This window comes from Neocloeon triangulifer, unplaced genomic scaffold, assembly GCF_031216515.1.
Source record: "Neocloeon triangulifer isolate White Clay Creek 2 clone unplaced genomic scaffold, ASM3121651v1 ptg000014l, whole genome shotgun sequence".
Lineage (NCBI taxonomy): Eukaryota > Metazoa > Arthropoda > Insecta > Ephemeroptera > Baetidae > Neocloeon > Neocloeon triangulifer.
The window spans coordinates 1,368,683-1,385,948 of record NW_026775556.1 but is presented as its reverse complement, the minus strand read 5'-3'; the positions used below and the strand labels follow the sequence as shown (position 1 = coordinate 1,385,948).

At 35.0% G+C, this 17,266-nt stretch overlaps 2 protein-coding genes across 3 annotated transcripts; both read left to right on the top strand.

Moving 5' to 3' along the window:
* The first annotated feature begins 1,646 nt into the window (after nucleotides 1-1,646).
* On the top strand, nucleotides 1,647-2,691 carry LOC132201045 (NPC intracellular cholesterol transporter 2-like). Its single transcript, XM_059626909.1, has 4 exons — nucleotides 1,647-1,804; nucleotides 1,854-1,958; nucleotides 2,302-2,480; nucleotides 2,538-2,691. Exons 1-4 carry the CDS (start codon nucleotides 1,714-1,716, stop codon nucleotides 2,664-2,666), a joined length of 504 nt encoding a protein of 167 aa, XP_059482892.1. The 5' UTR covers nucleotides 1,647-1,713; the 3' UTR covers nucleotides 2,667-2,691.
* Nucleotides 2,692-4,144: 1,453 nt separating this feature from the next.
* Nucleotides 4,145-16,154, top strand: LOC132201063 (uncharacterized). Of its 2 annotated transcripts, none has more exons than XM_059626944.1 (6): nucleotides 4,145-4,438; nucleotides 10,817-11,025; nucleotides 12,247-12,752; nucleotides 13,355-13,587; nucleotides 14,627-15,139; nucleotides 15,641-16,154. In XM_059626944.1, the coding sequence occupies exons 2-5, from the start codon at nucleotides 10,851-10,853 to the stop codon at nucleotides 15,120-15,122; spliced, it is 1,410 nt and encodes a 469-aa protein (XP_059482927.1). In that variant the 5' UTR covers nucleotides 4,145-4,438; nucleotides 10,817-10,850; the 3' UTR covers nucleotides 15,123-15,139; nucleotides 15,641-16,154. The 2 variants fall into 2 exon arrangements, with proteins under 2 accessions (XP_059482927.1, XP_059482928.1); XM_059626945.1 differs by lacking the exon at nucleotides 4,145-4,438 and adding an exon at nucleotides 7,787-7,941.
* Nucleotides 16,155-17,266: the final 1,112 nt, after the last annotated feature.

The following is a 17,266-nucleotide window of genomic DNA, read 5'->3' as shown; positions in this document are numbered from 1 at the left end:
AAGTCGCACTCATTGGTCCCATTCTGGTTAAAAGGTTTAGACGATTGAATTTTGATAAAGGCGATAATTCAAATGAATCAATGCAGGTTCCAATTAATGGTTGCTGTGGAGCGAGGCCCCATTCTGGCGGACATCCAGAGCGTTTTCACTTTCGGTACATGGGTGGCGATAGGAATTACAGCATTGGTATTTTGCTTGGCCCTGGCGGCCCTTTTCAAACAAGGGGGTGCCAAACTGGACTTTTCAGAAATCGCCGTTACTGTGGTTGGCATGATTACCTATCAAGGTAAGGAGGAAAGAAAATAACTAGTAAAAAAAAATATATGAATATCTTTATCAAAATTTAATCAACTCGAAACTAAAGAGTAAATAATGAGATTGAAAGGTAATAAAATTTCTGTTTGAAAATACAAATAATAAAACTGCAATTTTTTTTTATTGAGAGATGGAAAAATGAGAAATTCTTACGTGAAATATATTCTGTAAATCGTAATGAATTGAGGTAAAAACTGCTTCGAATGAAATAGAGTTTCTTCTCTTCTAAATTTATTTAAATAGAATGACAAAATTAAAAATATTACAAAAACTGTGTATTTTTCTTTACGTCTCAAAATAACAGAATTTATGTTTATTGCTTTTAATACAATAATTGTAATTTAATTAAATGCGATTTAGCTGCCATTATTTTGTGTTAATTAAGGTGCTTTGGCGATGTCGGCTGCAAGTGGTCGCGTGGCGCTTTTCATCGGGCTGCTTTTTGGCTATCTGACGTTCAACGCGTTCAGCGCCTCATTGGTGTCACAACTGACCTTTGGCAACCGATTTTCGGCGCCGCCCTCGGAAAAGCAAGTGCTCACGACGAGGAAACTGCTCGTCCTCGACGCCACCCTTTTCGAAAAGGTCAAAGCTTTGAACGTGACGCCGTGGGACAAAGTGGAACTGGCGCAGGACGCGGATCGCGTGTGTGACGAGGGGGTCGCCCTTTTGCTTGAAACGCCCTTTGTCAAGAGAGCGATGACCTGCGAAACTTTTCTGCTGAGGGAAAAATTCTTCAGCAGCTGGTGGGGTCTCGCGGTCAAGAGAGGACCTTTCCAACGCAAAATACAAAAAGCGTAATAAATTTAAAATTATAAATTTTACAAGAATTTAAATATTAATTTATTTGGAAGGATGAGGAAAGCGAGAGAAGTCGGTTTGTTGGAGAAGTGGAAACTTCCAAAAAACGGCTTTACTGTCAAACAAGAATCAGCAAAAATAACGAACACAACGAGGCCGGCTGGAATTTCATTCATCGCTCCCATAATTGCAATTTTGGTGATCGGAATTATCGCGAGCGGAGTTTCGGCAGCAGTGGAAAATTTCCTTCACAAATTTAAACGTAATCGGCAAAACCAAAAAATTAACATGAAAGTGGCTAAAAAGCGGTCACGGGTGCCGAATTTTATAATTGTCAAGTAAATCGTCAGCATTTATTGACGTTTTCGTTAATTGAAGCTTTATCAGCTTGACCTTGGCCACATATAATGGCATTTCATTTTCACGCATTGTGCAGATTTTTCGCAAAGTGCTATTTGAGATGCGGGTTGGATTCGCACGGTAGATATTGCAATAAATAATTGTGCTCTCATGAGATACAAGATAAATAGGATTTTTTGTATAAAAGAACCTTACCCAATTTGCTCCGCCACACTCGGCCACCTGCATTCAAATCAAATGGTTTCCAGCACAATTTTGGCTCTGGCCCTTTTTCCAGCGCTCGTCGCCGCGACGAACTTCAAGGAATGCCGCAGTTATTGGAACACAAGTTTGTTCAAATTTTTTATTTTTCGTTCAAAAAATAATATTATAATCAGAGGTAGGAACGTCACCCCTTAACATCACGTTGGACGGATGCGACAGGTACCCTTGCGACTTTGCCAGAGGGACTAATATAACTGGAGGAATGGACTTCATGTATGGTAGGCAATTCATTTCTTTAAAAGACCTCTGGAGGTTGATGATTGATATGTTAAATAATCGCAATCAAAACAGTCGCAATCTTCCAGCCAAATAATTTAGAGGTCTGCTATAGCTTCTTGATTAAATAATTATAGAATAAGTTCGTTCTGATAACACGAAATTTGGTAAAAAACTTAACTTGAGGTTCAAAACTAATTTTGGCAGGTCTCCTGGTTTCAACGCGTTAAAAGATGCCATTTTTTTATGGCTTTCAAATTTTGGCGTTATTCATTTAATTTTATTTTCATAGAAACACAGGGATAACACAAATTTTCATTTACACCAAAATTTTGTATTTTGCAGATAAAGAGCTCTCGTATTTGAAACCGGAGGTGACCATCTACTGGTTGGGACTTCCGATCAGTTGGCCAATGAACCAGGAGGACGGTTGCAGCACCCTGACGTTGAACAAGTGCCCTGTCAAGGCCAATACCAGGGCGCGCTACCAATACTCGCTTTACTTGGGTCCAAACACTCCTTTGGTAAAGTAGACAATTTTTACTTGTTGTTTAAAATTTAAATTTGGGTTTCAACTGCAGGTCAGTCCGACGATGAGGTTTGAATTCCGAGACCGCTGGGGTCAAACTTCGATTTGCTGCGAGTTACCGATTCGAATTGTGGCGAACGAGAACGAGGTGCGGGCTGAGAATAATAATCTGCTCAAATAAGTGATAAAAAAAATGAAAAATAAATCGTTGCAAAATCAAATTAAAAAATTTGTTTCTTTTGATTATAGCATAGCAATGAAAAATAATAATAATATGTAGTGTTTAATGGTATAAAAAATAAAAATGAAAATAATATTTGCATTTTTAAATTAATTTTATGCCAATAGAAATAAATAATTATGTAAGTTATACGAAGCATAAAAAAACCGCAAGAAATAAAAAAAATTAAATTAAAAATTATTATTGAATATTTAATGCGTTTTTTAGTGGTAAAAGGTGCAAAGTGGCTCAAACGGCGCGTTGGGTGTTTTCTTTGAATGCGCGTGTCCTAATTCCAGCAAAACGAGCAACGCCGCGTAGACAATGGATTTAAAAGTGTAAAATGTGTGTGTAGCAGTAAAAAAGCGGAACGGATATATGAACATGCCTTGAGAAGAAGATTCTGGTGGGATGCTGCAGACCGCCTACAATCGCATGGATATTTTCAAGAAAAGATATTTATGTTTCCTTTATTATAAAAATTCCTTCTTAGATCTCATTGACAATTATATTGTGAATCCCAGTGAATCCTGAAAAACTCTCTTTGCTATATTGAAGAGCAAATTTTATCCTTCTTTTTTTAAAGTAAAAAAAAGAAACTATTTTAAAAATTTTTCCATTTTCAATAAAATAATCTTAATTGCTTGTATTTGTTGTTTTAAAGAAAAAAATTTTTTATTTTTTTTTGACAAACAAGTTAAATCCTCTAAAAGTTTTCTGCCATTCACCGATTGCACTGCTAAATTTGGCAAAACGAAAATTTGATAAATACTAATTTTTAATTGTTTTCATTCAATTTTGAGATTTACTGAAATAAGTTTGTTTCCAAATATTTATACAAATCAAAATATTGGAAAGTATGAATCATGAGATGTGAAAAACTTGAATTATCATTTAAATGAATTAAAAGTAGCGTCAATGAATAAAAAAAATTTTAATTACAATTTACATGACTCAGCGGCTCTATGAAAATAAATTATTCGTTCCCACCCAAAAGCACACTTTATTCTCTTAAAACAAATATATTAATATTATAAAGCAAAAAAAACTATTAAAATTAAAAATTACAATAATTTAATGTAACATTATACAACTTTTTTTATTTTAGTAATTCTTGGCTTAAAAATATGAAATCAATATTAGCTCTACGTATCGTGCATTGAAGTTTTTTTTATTAAAATTATATGTTGTAAAAAATTGAAAATTTTATATAGATCAATAAGGAAGAATTTTTAACCCTTCTATAATCATTCCATTCCTCTTCACTCCCTTAGTGTTGCTTTTCTGCCCATCTTTCTAGGGCCGACAAATAGAATAATTTAGAAGGATCGAGCTTTTTAAAAAGTCAAAAGTCGGGTTCGCAGATGGAGCCAGGGACCGTGCAGGGCTTCGCGAGAGGGGTCGGCGGGGAGTGAGGAGTGCGGGCGGAGAGGGGAGGAGAAAGGAATCGAACGTAGCCGTCGTCGGTGGGTCGTCGAGCTCCGTGTTTCTCTGTCCGCCTGTTTGTCTGTCCGAGGTGCTTCTGTACTCGAGGGCCCGTGGCTGGACACTGACGATGAGTTAGAAGAAGATTCGGACGCGAGACGGACAGAGGAGGAGGGATGATGAGTGAGCTTAGGAGTGACGTGTGTTGAGGGGCGAACGCAGGCAGGGCTGGCGGTGTTTTTGCAGAGCCTTCCGCCGCCGCCCTCGCCCCCAGCTGGGCACCGCACGGGCGCACCCCTTCTTCGCAGGTAAGAGCACCTTTTCTCCTAAGGTCAAAGGTCACTCGGGTCGAGAGTCGAAAGAGTTCAAAAGAAAGCAAAGGGTCTGTGAAAGAGAGATGAAAAAAAATTCAAAGCTCATTCGTTTCATCTTTTTTTGTGTGCGGTGATGTTCAATGGGCGCCCCTCGCACTGAAGAGAGGGTGTTGTTTTTCTTGTTTGGCTTCCCATTATATTTAAACCGACTCCAGACTCCAGACGGTTATGTATGTTAATCTCCGCGGCTCTCTTTGGACTTGTGCAACTCCAATTTTTTATGTTTGAGACGCCTCGATTCATTCAAATAATGAGGGCAGCTGTCTGTTTTTTTTCCATTCAAATTGTGAGACGCGGGTTATAAAATATAATATTTTAATACGTCTTGTGACTAAAAAAAAAAAACAAGAAATGGATGATATATTTACTTAAGGTTCTCGTTGGCGTCAAATAAAAATACAAAGAAAAAAAAATATTAAAGGATGAAAAAAAGTTAAAATTTCATTTTTTATCTAATGCAAATATTCACTTTTAATACAGAAAATCTTAAAAAATAATTAATTTAAATATTATAATTATTATTTTTAAATATTATGCTTATCATACTTTATTATTTTTAATTGATAAATTTAAATTTAAAATGTTTACCAATATCAATTTAAAAAGGATTTTGATGAAAATGACAGTTGATATATAAAAGTGTTAAAAGTTTTGTTGCAATAAGTTGAAGGTATTTTTCGCGAACGTTCTCACGCATTAGCACATAAAAGAGCTAATTGTCGAGTAAATCCGCCGAAATGATTTAATTCTAGCAACTTTTCGTGCTACTCCCCCGCTGTTTTGGCAAATTTTTGTTCCACTTGCTTGCCTATTTGAAACTTTGCGTGAGTTCGCTTCGCCGCCGGATTTTATTAGAAGTTTTTGTGCAGAAAACGGCCGCGAATTGACTTTCTCTGCGCGCGCGGCCGATAACTGTTTTTTTGTCAAACGTCCTTTCATGACCCAAACACCTATTGTTTTCGGCGGAGATTTTTTTAGCTTCATTGCTCAAATTGTTTGGCTCGGACGCTTTATTGAGAGAAAACTTAAAATATTGAATTAAGAACAAGAAGCTTGAAAAACAGTTCCCAAAATACAATTAAAGACAGGAAAACAAAATGCTCTAAAAGCCAGCCCTTTTGAAATTTTATTTTCTGTATAATATTAATTCCTATAAATCCTATACCAGATTCCACTTTTAAATTTTTTTTATAAACGAAATTTATGCATTCTTTTGAAATTATTTTAAAACAATTTAAAATACAGCAAAATTATGCTCAAATTATTATATAAATTTATTAAACTAATAAATCAAAATCAATTTATGAAAGATAAAGAAAATAATAATAAAAATTATTGAATTATTATTAAAATTATTATTTTATAATTTCATTATTTTCTCTTTAATATTACATAGATTAAAAAATATCCCCCAAACAAAAAATTATGTGCAAAGAAAAGAAGTATACAAATTTTTTTAATTATTTATTTCAATTAAAATTTTTTAATTTTATTCGTTTACTTTTTAAGTTGTGATGATGATTTTGTTCTCCATAATATTATTTCTGTGTAGTGTGTACATTATAATGTCATCGCTCTCTCTCTAATTCTAATACAATGCAATCAAAATAAAATCCATCCTTGCACGATTTCTGCTCACGTTTCCGTCATGCCTTGGCGCAATCGAGGCAAACAAAAGTTGAATCGGCCGCCAGAGCTATTGGCCTGCGGAATAATATGTTGTATTTTCTTGCCATTTCCATGCTTTTTCGGTTTTGTCGAAATGGGTCGGTGGTTCACGGTCGAGAGTTTTGAGCGCCAATTAATCCAATTGTTCTCCGCCAGTAATTAAGTGTGCCTGCCTTTTTGCTCATTTGCCGCGCCAACCCACTAAATAAACGGTGATGAAATCATCCTGCGTTAATATCTTATCTTGATTATTTTAATCCGCCTCTGTGCGAATCGTGCAAGTCCGCCCAGAGGAAGAATTAAATTGTGTGACTTCAATTTGTTTGGAATTAAAATAAAAATAGGAGATGAATTCAAATTGTGGTTTTGTTGTTAATTGGAGTGACGCGCGGTTTTGCAGAGAGATTCAAGTGAGAGGAAAGTTATTAGTAATTGCGGCAAATTAAGTTCAAATAACTTTACCAGGCTCATTAAGGTTGATGTAATTTTTAATTGTTTTTATTAATGAAGAGAAAAAAATTGTAATTCGCTGAAAAAAAATAAAAATAATTAAATTGTGTTGCTTGAAATTAAGGATTTTTAAGCAATTAAAGCCTTAATTTTCCCCAAAAAAATTAACTTAATTTACCAAAAGTGCAATCTTCTCTGAGGCTATAATATTGATCCACCAGCTTTGTTTACTTTTTCCATAACACTACTTGAAACAAGGCTGTGCCGCTCAGTTTATTGTTGCGGCCTTTTGCAGACAACGCCCTTGGCGTGCATACTTTTCTGCAATCCTTTTTCCTTCCTTGACAGTTGTAATTTGAATTAATTTTCTATCCAAGAACAATTATTTTGAAATTTACAACTCCTAAAATTAATTCATTATAAATGACTTACCAAGAAAATTTCATTGTTGAAAAATTTGTTTGTTTTACAAAAAAACTCTAAATTTAAATTGTATTTTAAGATGGATAGGAATGATAGCAATTAATTAAATTTATCTTACAATTGAAATTCAAGACTTAATTCTATGATTTAAATTGTTTAGAGTTGAAATTAATTTTAATTGATGTGATTGAATAATTTTTTATTTTAGCTAATAAATTGTAAAGAATTAATCAATATAAATGTAAGCAAGATTATTGGTTTCAATTTTCATTTAAAACTTTTTCCTTGATAACAGTTTGGAATTTTTGAAACTTTTATTTATTTATCGTGTTTCTCATTTCAAGCAGATTTTGTTGTTGAAAAATAAACTTAAGTTTTTTAAGTTAAATTAAATAAAAAAGACATGTAGCTTTTTATCCTTTTCTTACTGAATTGTTCAAAGAAAATCAATCAAATCTCCGTTTTCCTTTTCTTTATCAACGCAGAAAGATCGCTATTTCACTGAATTTCCACAAAAGGGCATAGAATTTACAGCAAACCTGTCTGTAACGGAACGTTTTTATGAAAAGATGGGCGCAATGGGGCGCGAAACAATTCCGTTTTTTTCTGCAAGTGTTTCATTATCAATTAGCGCGGCAGGCCGGCTGCTCACATTTATATATTCTTTACGGTTTCTCGTTTGAGTCGAGCCTTCTTTTGTGCTGACACCATCCGCGCTGAGTGCGCACCGAAAACATCGCGTCTGCAGAAACATGCGCGATCAAAACGCTGAAACTCTCTGGTCCGGTCGGTCGGTCTGTTGGTCTGACAATGAGGGACACCCACGGTCCGAATGAATAAGAAACTCGGGGCCGCTCTCATCATGAATCAAAAGCTGCACTACTTGCTCCCGACAGGTAAACAACCGCCGCTCTTTCGATTAATTGGACACGCCAGTCAATTCGTTCCCAGCCGCACTTTCGCCTAGATTTGCACACGTGGCCCCTCCATAAAAACCACCTGCGTCTCCCATTGAATTTTAAGCAAATCTTTTTTTATTAAAATACTAAGTGAGTTTAGGTTAAATCAGAGAAAATGGTTCAGAAATGGTTTTTAAATCTAATGTTTGAAAAATGATGCAATAATTTTGTTACTAGATTTTATAATTTTTTATTTAATTAATTACATTAGGTTTTAAAAATTGCACAAATTAATATCAATCATCACAATTATATCATCACGTATTCCTTTTTAATTGAACTTTGGTGAAGAAAATATTATAAATTTAAAACAAATTAGAATTTTTTTAAACTGATAACTTTTATATTATATATTTATTTGTTTTAAATTGCAAATTATTCAGTAAAGACGTTTCTTGTAAGATCACTAACCGTTTTAAATTTCCATCCAAAAGAAATGAGATAATTTGACATTAAACTTAGAGATTTTTTCAACTGAAGCGATGGTTTCTAATTTAAAATACCTGAGGTATAATTATTTATTATATTAAATATCAATTATTAAAAACAGAAATTATGTTCCTCAAATTACCTTTATGCTATTTTTAATCATGTAATTATTTCAAATTTATTGATATGATTTAGAAAATTAACCAGCGTTTATCATTTCCCTTTTGGCTTTGTCAATATTTTACTCTTTATCTTCTATAAACAAAATTTCACTAGTCACTAACTTTACATTTCATTGCAATGTATTTGAAATATGTTAAGATTCATCAATTGTTTTCACTGAGATGGTTAATTTTGATTAAATTGAAGCAAATAACTACAAAGTTCATTTCGTCAATGATTCACTAGGAAATAAATTAATTTAATTTGAAAATAACAACAAAATTATAAATTTTAAATTGAATTCAATGTTCCTTTCAAATTAAAAAATGATTTATTTCTTACAAGTAATAAACATAAATGGGGAAAATAAAATAAATTAATATTAATTCGTCATCTTGAAATGTAAGAAGTTATTATTATTATTTTTATATTGGTCTAAGACGATTTATCTCTTGGTCTCTCCAATTGAATGCAGAAAAAATCAATCCATTTTATGAATATCTCGAACATCTATTAAAATATCATTTTCAAAAATTAGCATAAAGTCCGAAGTTGGAAATGAACTCGGTTGTGCCTGGGCAAAATATCTGGAAAGGGAGGTGGCTGGCTGGCTGGAAACCCAGTTTTCCCGTCTCGGAACGAACGCGTGTGTGCCACTTTGCGCTGCTTTCGCTTTCCGCCCTCGCTGCCGGGGAGGGTGCGATTTTATCGATTGGCGGCGGGCGCATGGGAGGAGTGCGCAACTGGAACCCCCGTGCCCATCTGCCCCGTCTGACTCACGCCAGTCGAATTATTTTGCCATTCCAAGACACTCACACACGAGGAGATGAACTCGATCCGCGTGGAAATCATTGCTGCCTGCAGAGGGGCGAAACCGCTTTTAAGAATTAACTCGCTCATCTCTTCTTATGCACGTGAGAAACCACAACAATTTTATAACTCCAACGAGAAAGATAGATAGGGGCAGTTTTCAACTCTCGTGTTTTTATTATTATTATTTTTTTTAACTGCTCGTTTTATTTCAAAACGAAAAGGCTGGATAGGAAAATTTGCATTAATTTCCATTTTTTAGAAATTTTTTTTATCACATTGTTGTGCAATTTTTCCTTTATAAAGATGATGTAGGTCAAGCCTTTCTGTAGTGGAGAGATGCTTGCCCTATTTATGAAGATCTGCAAGCTCTGCCAAGTAAAGTTGGTCACTAACTTTTCATGAATTTATTTTTTATAATCACTCATTAAACTTTAAAAGTGGTTTGCTTGCTTAATAAATCCTAAATTGAGTAAAATTTTATGAAGTAAAATAAAATGTATTATTTAAATTCCGAATAATCAATGATCATTATGAAATTTTCATTCCTACCGCAAAATTTTGTTTGTAAAAGATTACATTTTTAAACTTCGGAAAATTTGATGGATTTTATTATTTTAGTTAATTGAGCAGGAAAAACCTAAATTTGCTAATCATGCCCAGATCATGCCAATTTAAAATGATCAAATAAGAAGCTAAAAAAAAATGAATTATTAACTTTTGCGTGTTTAGATTTTTAGTCCTTTAAATAATTTGGTTTGCTTTACCTGGAGGCTGGAATTATTTCTATTTCAGAGGCGTCTCAGTAAATGCACCAAAAAAATTCATTTAATTATTGTTAACAAGCTGTGAATTCATAAAAAACCACTTATAAAAAATACAAAAAAAACCCCTAATTTTAATAAAACTTCTGTCGCCAAGGGTTCTCCTGAGTCAGTAGAGAGAGAAATTTTGCCATACTTTCATAAATTTTTCTTTTTAAATTTAACATTAAAATCACGAAGCACACACACACACAAACTAATAATTAATTGAAATAAAAAATAAGCAAAAATAACCTAATACAACTTGCATCAAGAAAGTATAAATGAAATATCGTAACAATTTTCCCAATGATATAACTTTAACAGAATCAATTTTAAACTTGTATGAAATAAAGTTTTTCCACTGGATGTATTGATTTCCAAAGGGCATAATTGATACCGTTGGTTTTTCGAACCGCAGCTTCCATAAATCCATACGTGTCATTGATTTTTGTTTAAACAACCGGATACGATTGTAAAAGGGGAGAGACCCTGGCAGGAAGCTGCGCACACTTCCAATTTGAACCAGGTTAACGACCCGCGCTTTAATTTTCAGAGCGAGAAGATTTAATTATTATTTTGACGCGAAAATTTTGTCTGCTTCACAGGGAATGGCGTCCAGGGCTGGTGCCGGAAGTAGAGATGCTGCAGCAGTTTTCGCCCCCGGCGGCCGTCTTCATGGTGTCGCCGCCGCCGCAGTTCGCCGGGGGCGGCAACTCGCCCCCAAAGCACTTCATCTGGCCCGAGGTGCAGCGCCAGGCCAAACCAGCCAAAACCAACCCGTTCGCCTTCCTCAGGGCAAACAACAACGTCCTAGGTGAGAAAAAAGCTAGAAAAAGTAATAAAGATTAACGGAGGAATTTCGGGTCGGAAGGAATAAAAAAGAATCAGCGTCCTTGCTATTGCTCAATGTATAAAAGCGTCGGTCTTATCTGTGTTGTCATTGACATTGTCACGGCGTTGTGCAACACAAATTCAATTAAAGAAAAACAGGAAAAGGGACATTCCAAAGAAGCTCAAATAAAGCACCTAATATACTTTTTACGCGTATGATAAATTTTAAAAGTAATAATTTATGAGCCATAGAAAGAAAGGAAATACAAAAACTCGGATTCTTCTCCATTAGACTGGTGTAATTTTTTTATTTTAAATATTCTTTCCAATGTCATTCTTATATTGTGTGAAGCTTTGCAAATTGTGTCATTCTGATTGAAAATATGTGAGGGTAAAAACGACTTTTATGTAATTTTTAACATTTTAATTAAATTTTTGAGCAATTTTGAATATTTCTTTTCCAATGTCTTGTCCCTTTAAAGAGTTTTTATGATATATTTTACCAGATTTTTTTCAGCTTTTATTTTATTGAAAATAAAATAATTAATTCATTAAAAAATATTTAACAATTTAATAAATGTTATTTTTATTAAAATTTCACTGCTGAAACAAATCTTTTTTCTATTAGAAACTATGAAAGTTTACGCGGCTTTTTGAACAATTTTTTGTAAATTTTTACTAAAACATCGCTAATTTTATTATTAAACCACAAAATGTTTTGGAAAAATGGCTTCTTGTTAAATATATCTCTTTGAAAATTTAAAAAATGATTTTTGATTAAAATTTAAGACTAAATCGCATTGGAGACTCTGTTTCACCAGTTTGCAACGGTTTTTAATCATCAAATATTATAACATTTTTAATACTAAAAATGGTGTGATCAATTTTATTAAAAATTGCACAATTTGTATAAAATATATTGAGGAAAAATTATCTTTTGTTCATTTCAAATGAGTAATTTTGACTCCCGATTACAACTATGTGCCACAAGCAAACAATGCCCTGATTTTCTTTTATAGAATATAAAATTAAATTTAAAATAAAAGAGAACAGTAAAAAATGCCTGAATACCTTTTTTTAGAAACAAACCAAGAAATTTAAATTTGCAACGAACCTTGAAAATCATTAAATTTTAGAAGCTTTTTCATAATTTTATAGGCATTTAATTTAAAATACTTAAATTTGTTTAAATTTGAATTTGCAGCGAATAACAACAAGCGGAAGAGCGCCGTGGAGATGCTGCAGGAGTCGAAGGCGTACTACGTCAAGTCGGAGCACGTGCTGGACAAGAAGCAGGTTTTGCGCCACAGCGACCACCTGCGCGTGCAGGCGTCGCCGGTGTTGGCGGCGCGGTCGAACAAGCACCACCGGACGGCGTCCCTGGACAAGGTGGCTTTGCTGCAGGAGAACACGCCGCCCCCGCCGCGCGTCCCGGCCCGCTCGTGTTCGCAGTCGCCGCCCCCGCTGCCCCCCAAGTCGCCGCGCATCGCCCCCGGCAGGCCCCGCGCCAAGACCCTTGTGCTGCCCCCCGTGGCCCGCAACAGACAGGCCAACTGCGACGTCCAGATGCGCCTCCGCCAGCTGCTGTCCCACCCCGACCACACCGTCAACGGCTACCGACGCCTCAGCGACGACGACGCCTCCAGAATCGGCCACGACGACCACGTCTGGCTCAACGAAGAAGATTCGAACGCATTCGAGTCCAGAACGGTAAAATTGCAATTTTTTTAAGCCAAAATGAAAATTCTTCAAACTTATGCCAAAATATTAAAAAATTTGATGCTTTTTTACCTACAATTCCTTTCGACACTTAAATTTGCAACAAAAATCAAACCTTCTTAAAAAGTCATTCAAATGCATAATTATTTAAATTTTCGATTTTAATTATCTTGAATGAAATGTTAAAACTAAAAATTAAGTCTAGATGAAAATTGTGAAAGTGCCAATTTTTTTTTACCACACACCAAAAATTAATTTTCTGGCTCTTACTTTTTTTGGTAAATTATTTAAAGTCTCTAACTCGAGTTTTAAATAGCACAAATTGATCGCACTATTTTTCTCAATAATTTATCACTCTTTGCTTCAATTAAGGAAGCATTTAAAAAATTAAATTAATCGTAGGAGGAATTAAACTTTAAAATTTGAAATCAAATTGACATTATTGTTCCGAGGCAAGGACACATTGATTGTTGGCAAACAAGTTGACGGCAGAGGTATAAATTGAAACAGTTGTTGCCCTTTACGCATTGACCTCTGCAAAAAGGTCAATTGCAGCAGCAATTGTAATTGATCTTTCAACTGGTATTTTGCAGGTGGCCGGCGAGAAGATTTACGTGAGCAGCCGGCACTCGACGCCGTCGGCGGCCTCGCGCTCGCTGCTGAGTCCGGTGACCCACAAGTCCCTGCCCGACCTCAGCCCCAACAAGAACGGCGAGGACGCGGCCAGCGACACTTCCAGCAGCAATCGCTGCTACTACCCCAGCAGCCGCGCCACCTCCGACTACGTCAGCCGCTCGCCCAGCAGCTGCAAGTGCTGCAACTCAAGGTATAGGAAAAATAAAACTAAAACAGTTGAAAAAAAGCTGAGTTATTTACAAATTCTTTCTCAAGATTGGGATCCATTGCGGAGCTTTCATTTTATTCGAGTTGAGAAGTTCAAAGTAATGAATTAAGAAAAAAAATGCGAATTTAAAATTAAAGGTGACTGTTATAATCGTCTATTTTAATTATTTTGCGCTCATATTTTTAGTTAAATTTGAACAACTAACTCAATCTCCTCATATTTTTGTTAATTAATTAAAATTTTGGCAAATTTTGCAACTCCATCGGAACTTTCAAAGCTCAATAACAATAACTTTAGAAATTTGCCTCCTGGCAATTATGCTAAAAAAATTAAAATTATAGTCCTAATTTTTAATTATTTTGGCGCAGACATATTGTGTTTTATTTACACACAAAACTAAATTTCCTCATTTTTTGCCTCATTAATTAAAATTATGGCAACCGTAGCATCTCATTTTGGCGCTTACAATGCTCAGTGACAATAAATTCTAAAAATAGTCCCCTGGCGATTTTGCTCAAAATGAATTATATTTATCTATTTTAATTATTTTGCGCTCATATTTTTAGTTAAATTTGAACAACTAACTCAATCTCCTCACATTCTTGTTAATTAATTAAAATTTTGGCAAATTTTGCATCTCCATCGGAACTTTCAAAGCTCAATGACGATAACTTCAGAAATTCGCCTCCAGGCGATTATGCTAAAAATTAAAATTATGGTCCTAATTTTTAATTATTTTGGCACCGACATATTATGTTTTATTTACACGGAAAACAAAATGGCCTCATTTTTTGTCTCATTAACTGAAGTTATGGCAACCGTAGCATCTCATTTTGGCGCTTTTAAAGCTCATTGAAAATAACTTCAGAAAATTGCCTCCTGGCGATTTTGCTCAGAATCTTCCAAAAAGTTTAATCCTTAACTTTTCAATAATGTGTCTTTTTTTGTTAATTAACTTGCAAAATCTCATTTTTATTTTTTAATTATTAAATCGCCATTAAATCCATTATAATCTGTGTAGATTGAGGTCTCCTTCGGAAATTGGATCGGCTCCGGTTGCTTCGGACGACGACGAAAAAGATGAACTTTTGTCACCGAACACAGACGACTCGTCGCGCCGACGGCCAGTTTTGCGTTCCAAGTCTGACATCAGCTACCGCTACTCCAAGTCGGCCGCCTTCCTGGCCCCGGTGCCGCGCACCGAACAGGAAGAGCAGCCGATCAAGACGACGGACGAGGTGCAGCAGTTCTTCGAGAACCTGGGCCTGGAGGAGGACGTGTTCAAAACGCTGACCAGGCGCGGCTCGCACGACTCGCCCGTCTTTTTTGGCTCGGTCAGCTCGGTCGAGTCCTACCCGGGGGTGCAGTACGTCAACAACGTCCCGGAGGCGGGCGAGGAGGCAGCACTCGGCCCCGGAGGCAGCAAGATGGGCGAACAGCCCTCCATTGTTGAGAGGAACGCGCGCATCATCAAGTGGCTGTGTAACTGTCGCAAGGCCCAATCCACCTTCAGCTGACAGCCTTAAATTAGGAGGTAAATTCAATTTGAAAAAAAAAAAATCAAAATCTTTAGGTAGACTAATTTTAATTCTGACGTTTTTACCAAAAAGTAAGGTTCCATTAATGCTTATTGAATTTTTAAAATTATTAATTCTCATTCCAATTATGCAAATTTCAAGAAAGTCCTAGAAAAAAAGTTCTATAACTTTGGTCAAATTTTGTGAAAATTTCAATCTGTTTCAAATTTAAAGAAAGCTATTATTTAAATAAAGCACTGATTCTAAATTTCTTATTTGCTCTTACTTAATAAAACTTTCATTCTTAAGGATAAAACTATTTTGTTTATTTGAGGAAAAAAATTGCCAATTTCTTTTAAAAACCATCATAAATAATTGAAAAATGAACAAAATAGCATTTTAGTTGCAGTGTCTTATTGATTGAATCAGAAAACAATTACTGCCCAGGTCCATCATAGATACATTCAAAAATAAAATTATCAGTTATTTTAAGAATTTCACTTTTTTTTTGTTAACAGAATTTGAAAGCTTCCTGGGAGTTGTTGAGTTGCTTCATGTGTGATCTCAAGCGGGAGCAGGAAGCTCAGAAAATCCACCACCACATTTTTTGCTCAGACACACTGCCATCATGCTATTTTAAACGACTTGAAAAAGCAGAGTGTGTCGCATCGGAGGAGAATAAGTAAATCAAGGAGGAGGAAAACGAGCAGCACCAACCCTGACCTCTAGTCACATCAGAAAATGAATGCTGTAGTTAGAACTCTCAAAAGAATTGTGTGATAATTCGTGATGAGGAGATATAATGAAAAAAAATTATATACATTTCCGCCGCTCTCACAGTAGAACGGAAACCTAGTAGCTGCATCGGTCTATCAATTTTGTTTTGCGGAAAAAACCTAATCTTGATTGTTTTAGTTCCTCAGTAATGTCCTTTTTGTAGGTAATTATAATCTCAACGGTGTTAAATGAACATATAGTAAATATATATGATTCCAACCACATTCCTTGAAATGAAAAAATAACTTGACAGGTTGCTTAAGAACAGTTTCGAGACACACTCAAAAAATGGAATTTTAAAATCGCAGTGTATTAAACAATTAAAAAAATGCATTTTACCGTTTTTAAAAGAAGTACTTAGGCTGCGTACTTTTGTGTAGAAGTTGCAGGTTAGCGCCTGTTAGTGACACAAGGAGTTGTACTTGGAAAGTTGGCAGGTGCATGTTAATTATGTCGCTGGAGGAGTTTGGCCAAAAGTGATCCGCCCTCTGCGCTCAACGCGTTTTTAGCCGAGAAAATCTTAAACATTTTAAACTGCTAAGCAAACAACACACCCCAACAAGTCAATGTTTTATTGTAGCTTGGATTAAATTAGTTATCTTTGATATTACAATTATTGATTAAGGTGCGCGGAATGTAGTTTTGGCACTCAAGTATAATAGAAGTAAAAACCTATTAGAAAGTGGCGCTTTTCTGCAGATTCCTCCTCGCCTGCGAAAATATGTTCGATTCTGATTAAATATCGACTTCCTTTCGTCAGCAGAAATAATTAAAAAAAAATATGTTGTAATCACAATCTCAATTTGCTCCATTCGGACCAAAACTCAATGTTCTCATATACATATTGCAATCCATACACATACATTGTTAATTAATTTGTGCTGTTTTTTTTTGTAAAAATTTAATTTTTGTATAACTGGAACACTTTAACTTGGGCTGCTCTATGTGTTAATTAAAAATGTATTCGCCCAGCATTATTTTTGTTGTATACCATTATTGCGCACTTGGTGAATAAATTTTAGTGTCGCCACCCGGCCTTGACCGAAAACTAAATTGTTTCATTTTTATAAACAAGAATTTCAAAGCTCATTAAGTTATTTTAAAATAAATTACTGTGCAAAATCTCACTTTTATCTCATATAATAGCTACTTTGAAAAATAGAATTTTTTTGTAAATAAAGTGCTTTTCCAAAAATATAAAATTTATGGCAATTTCGGCATTATTTTCTTTAAAAGGTCTTGCGCCAAAAATAAAACACATTTCTCACTGTTCAGCGGAAGAGTATATATTTTACAGCGTTATAAGAAAGCATGTCATTACATGTCGCCATGGTTTGTTTGATCAAAAAGCGGGCGGAACAACAGGA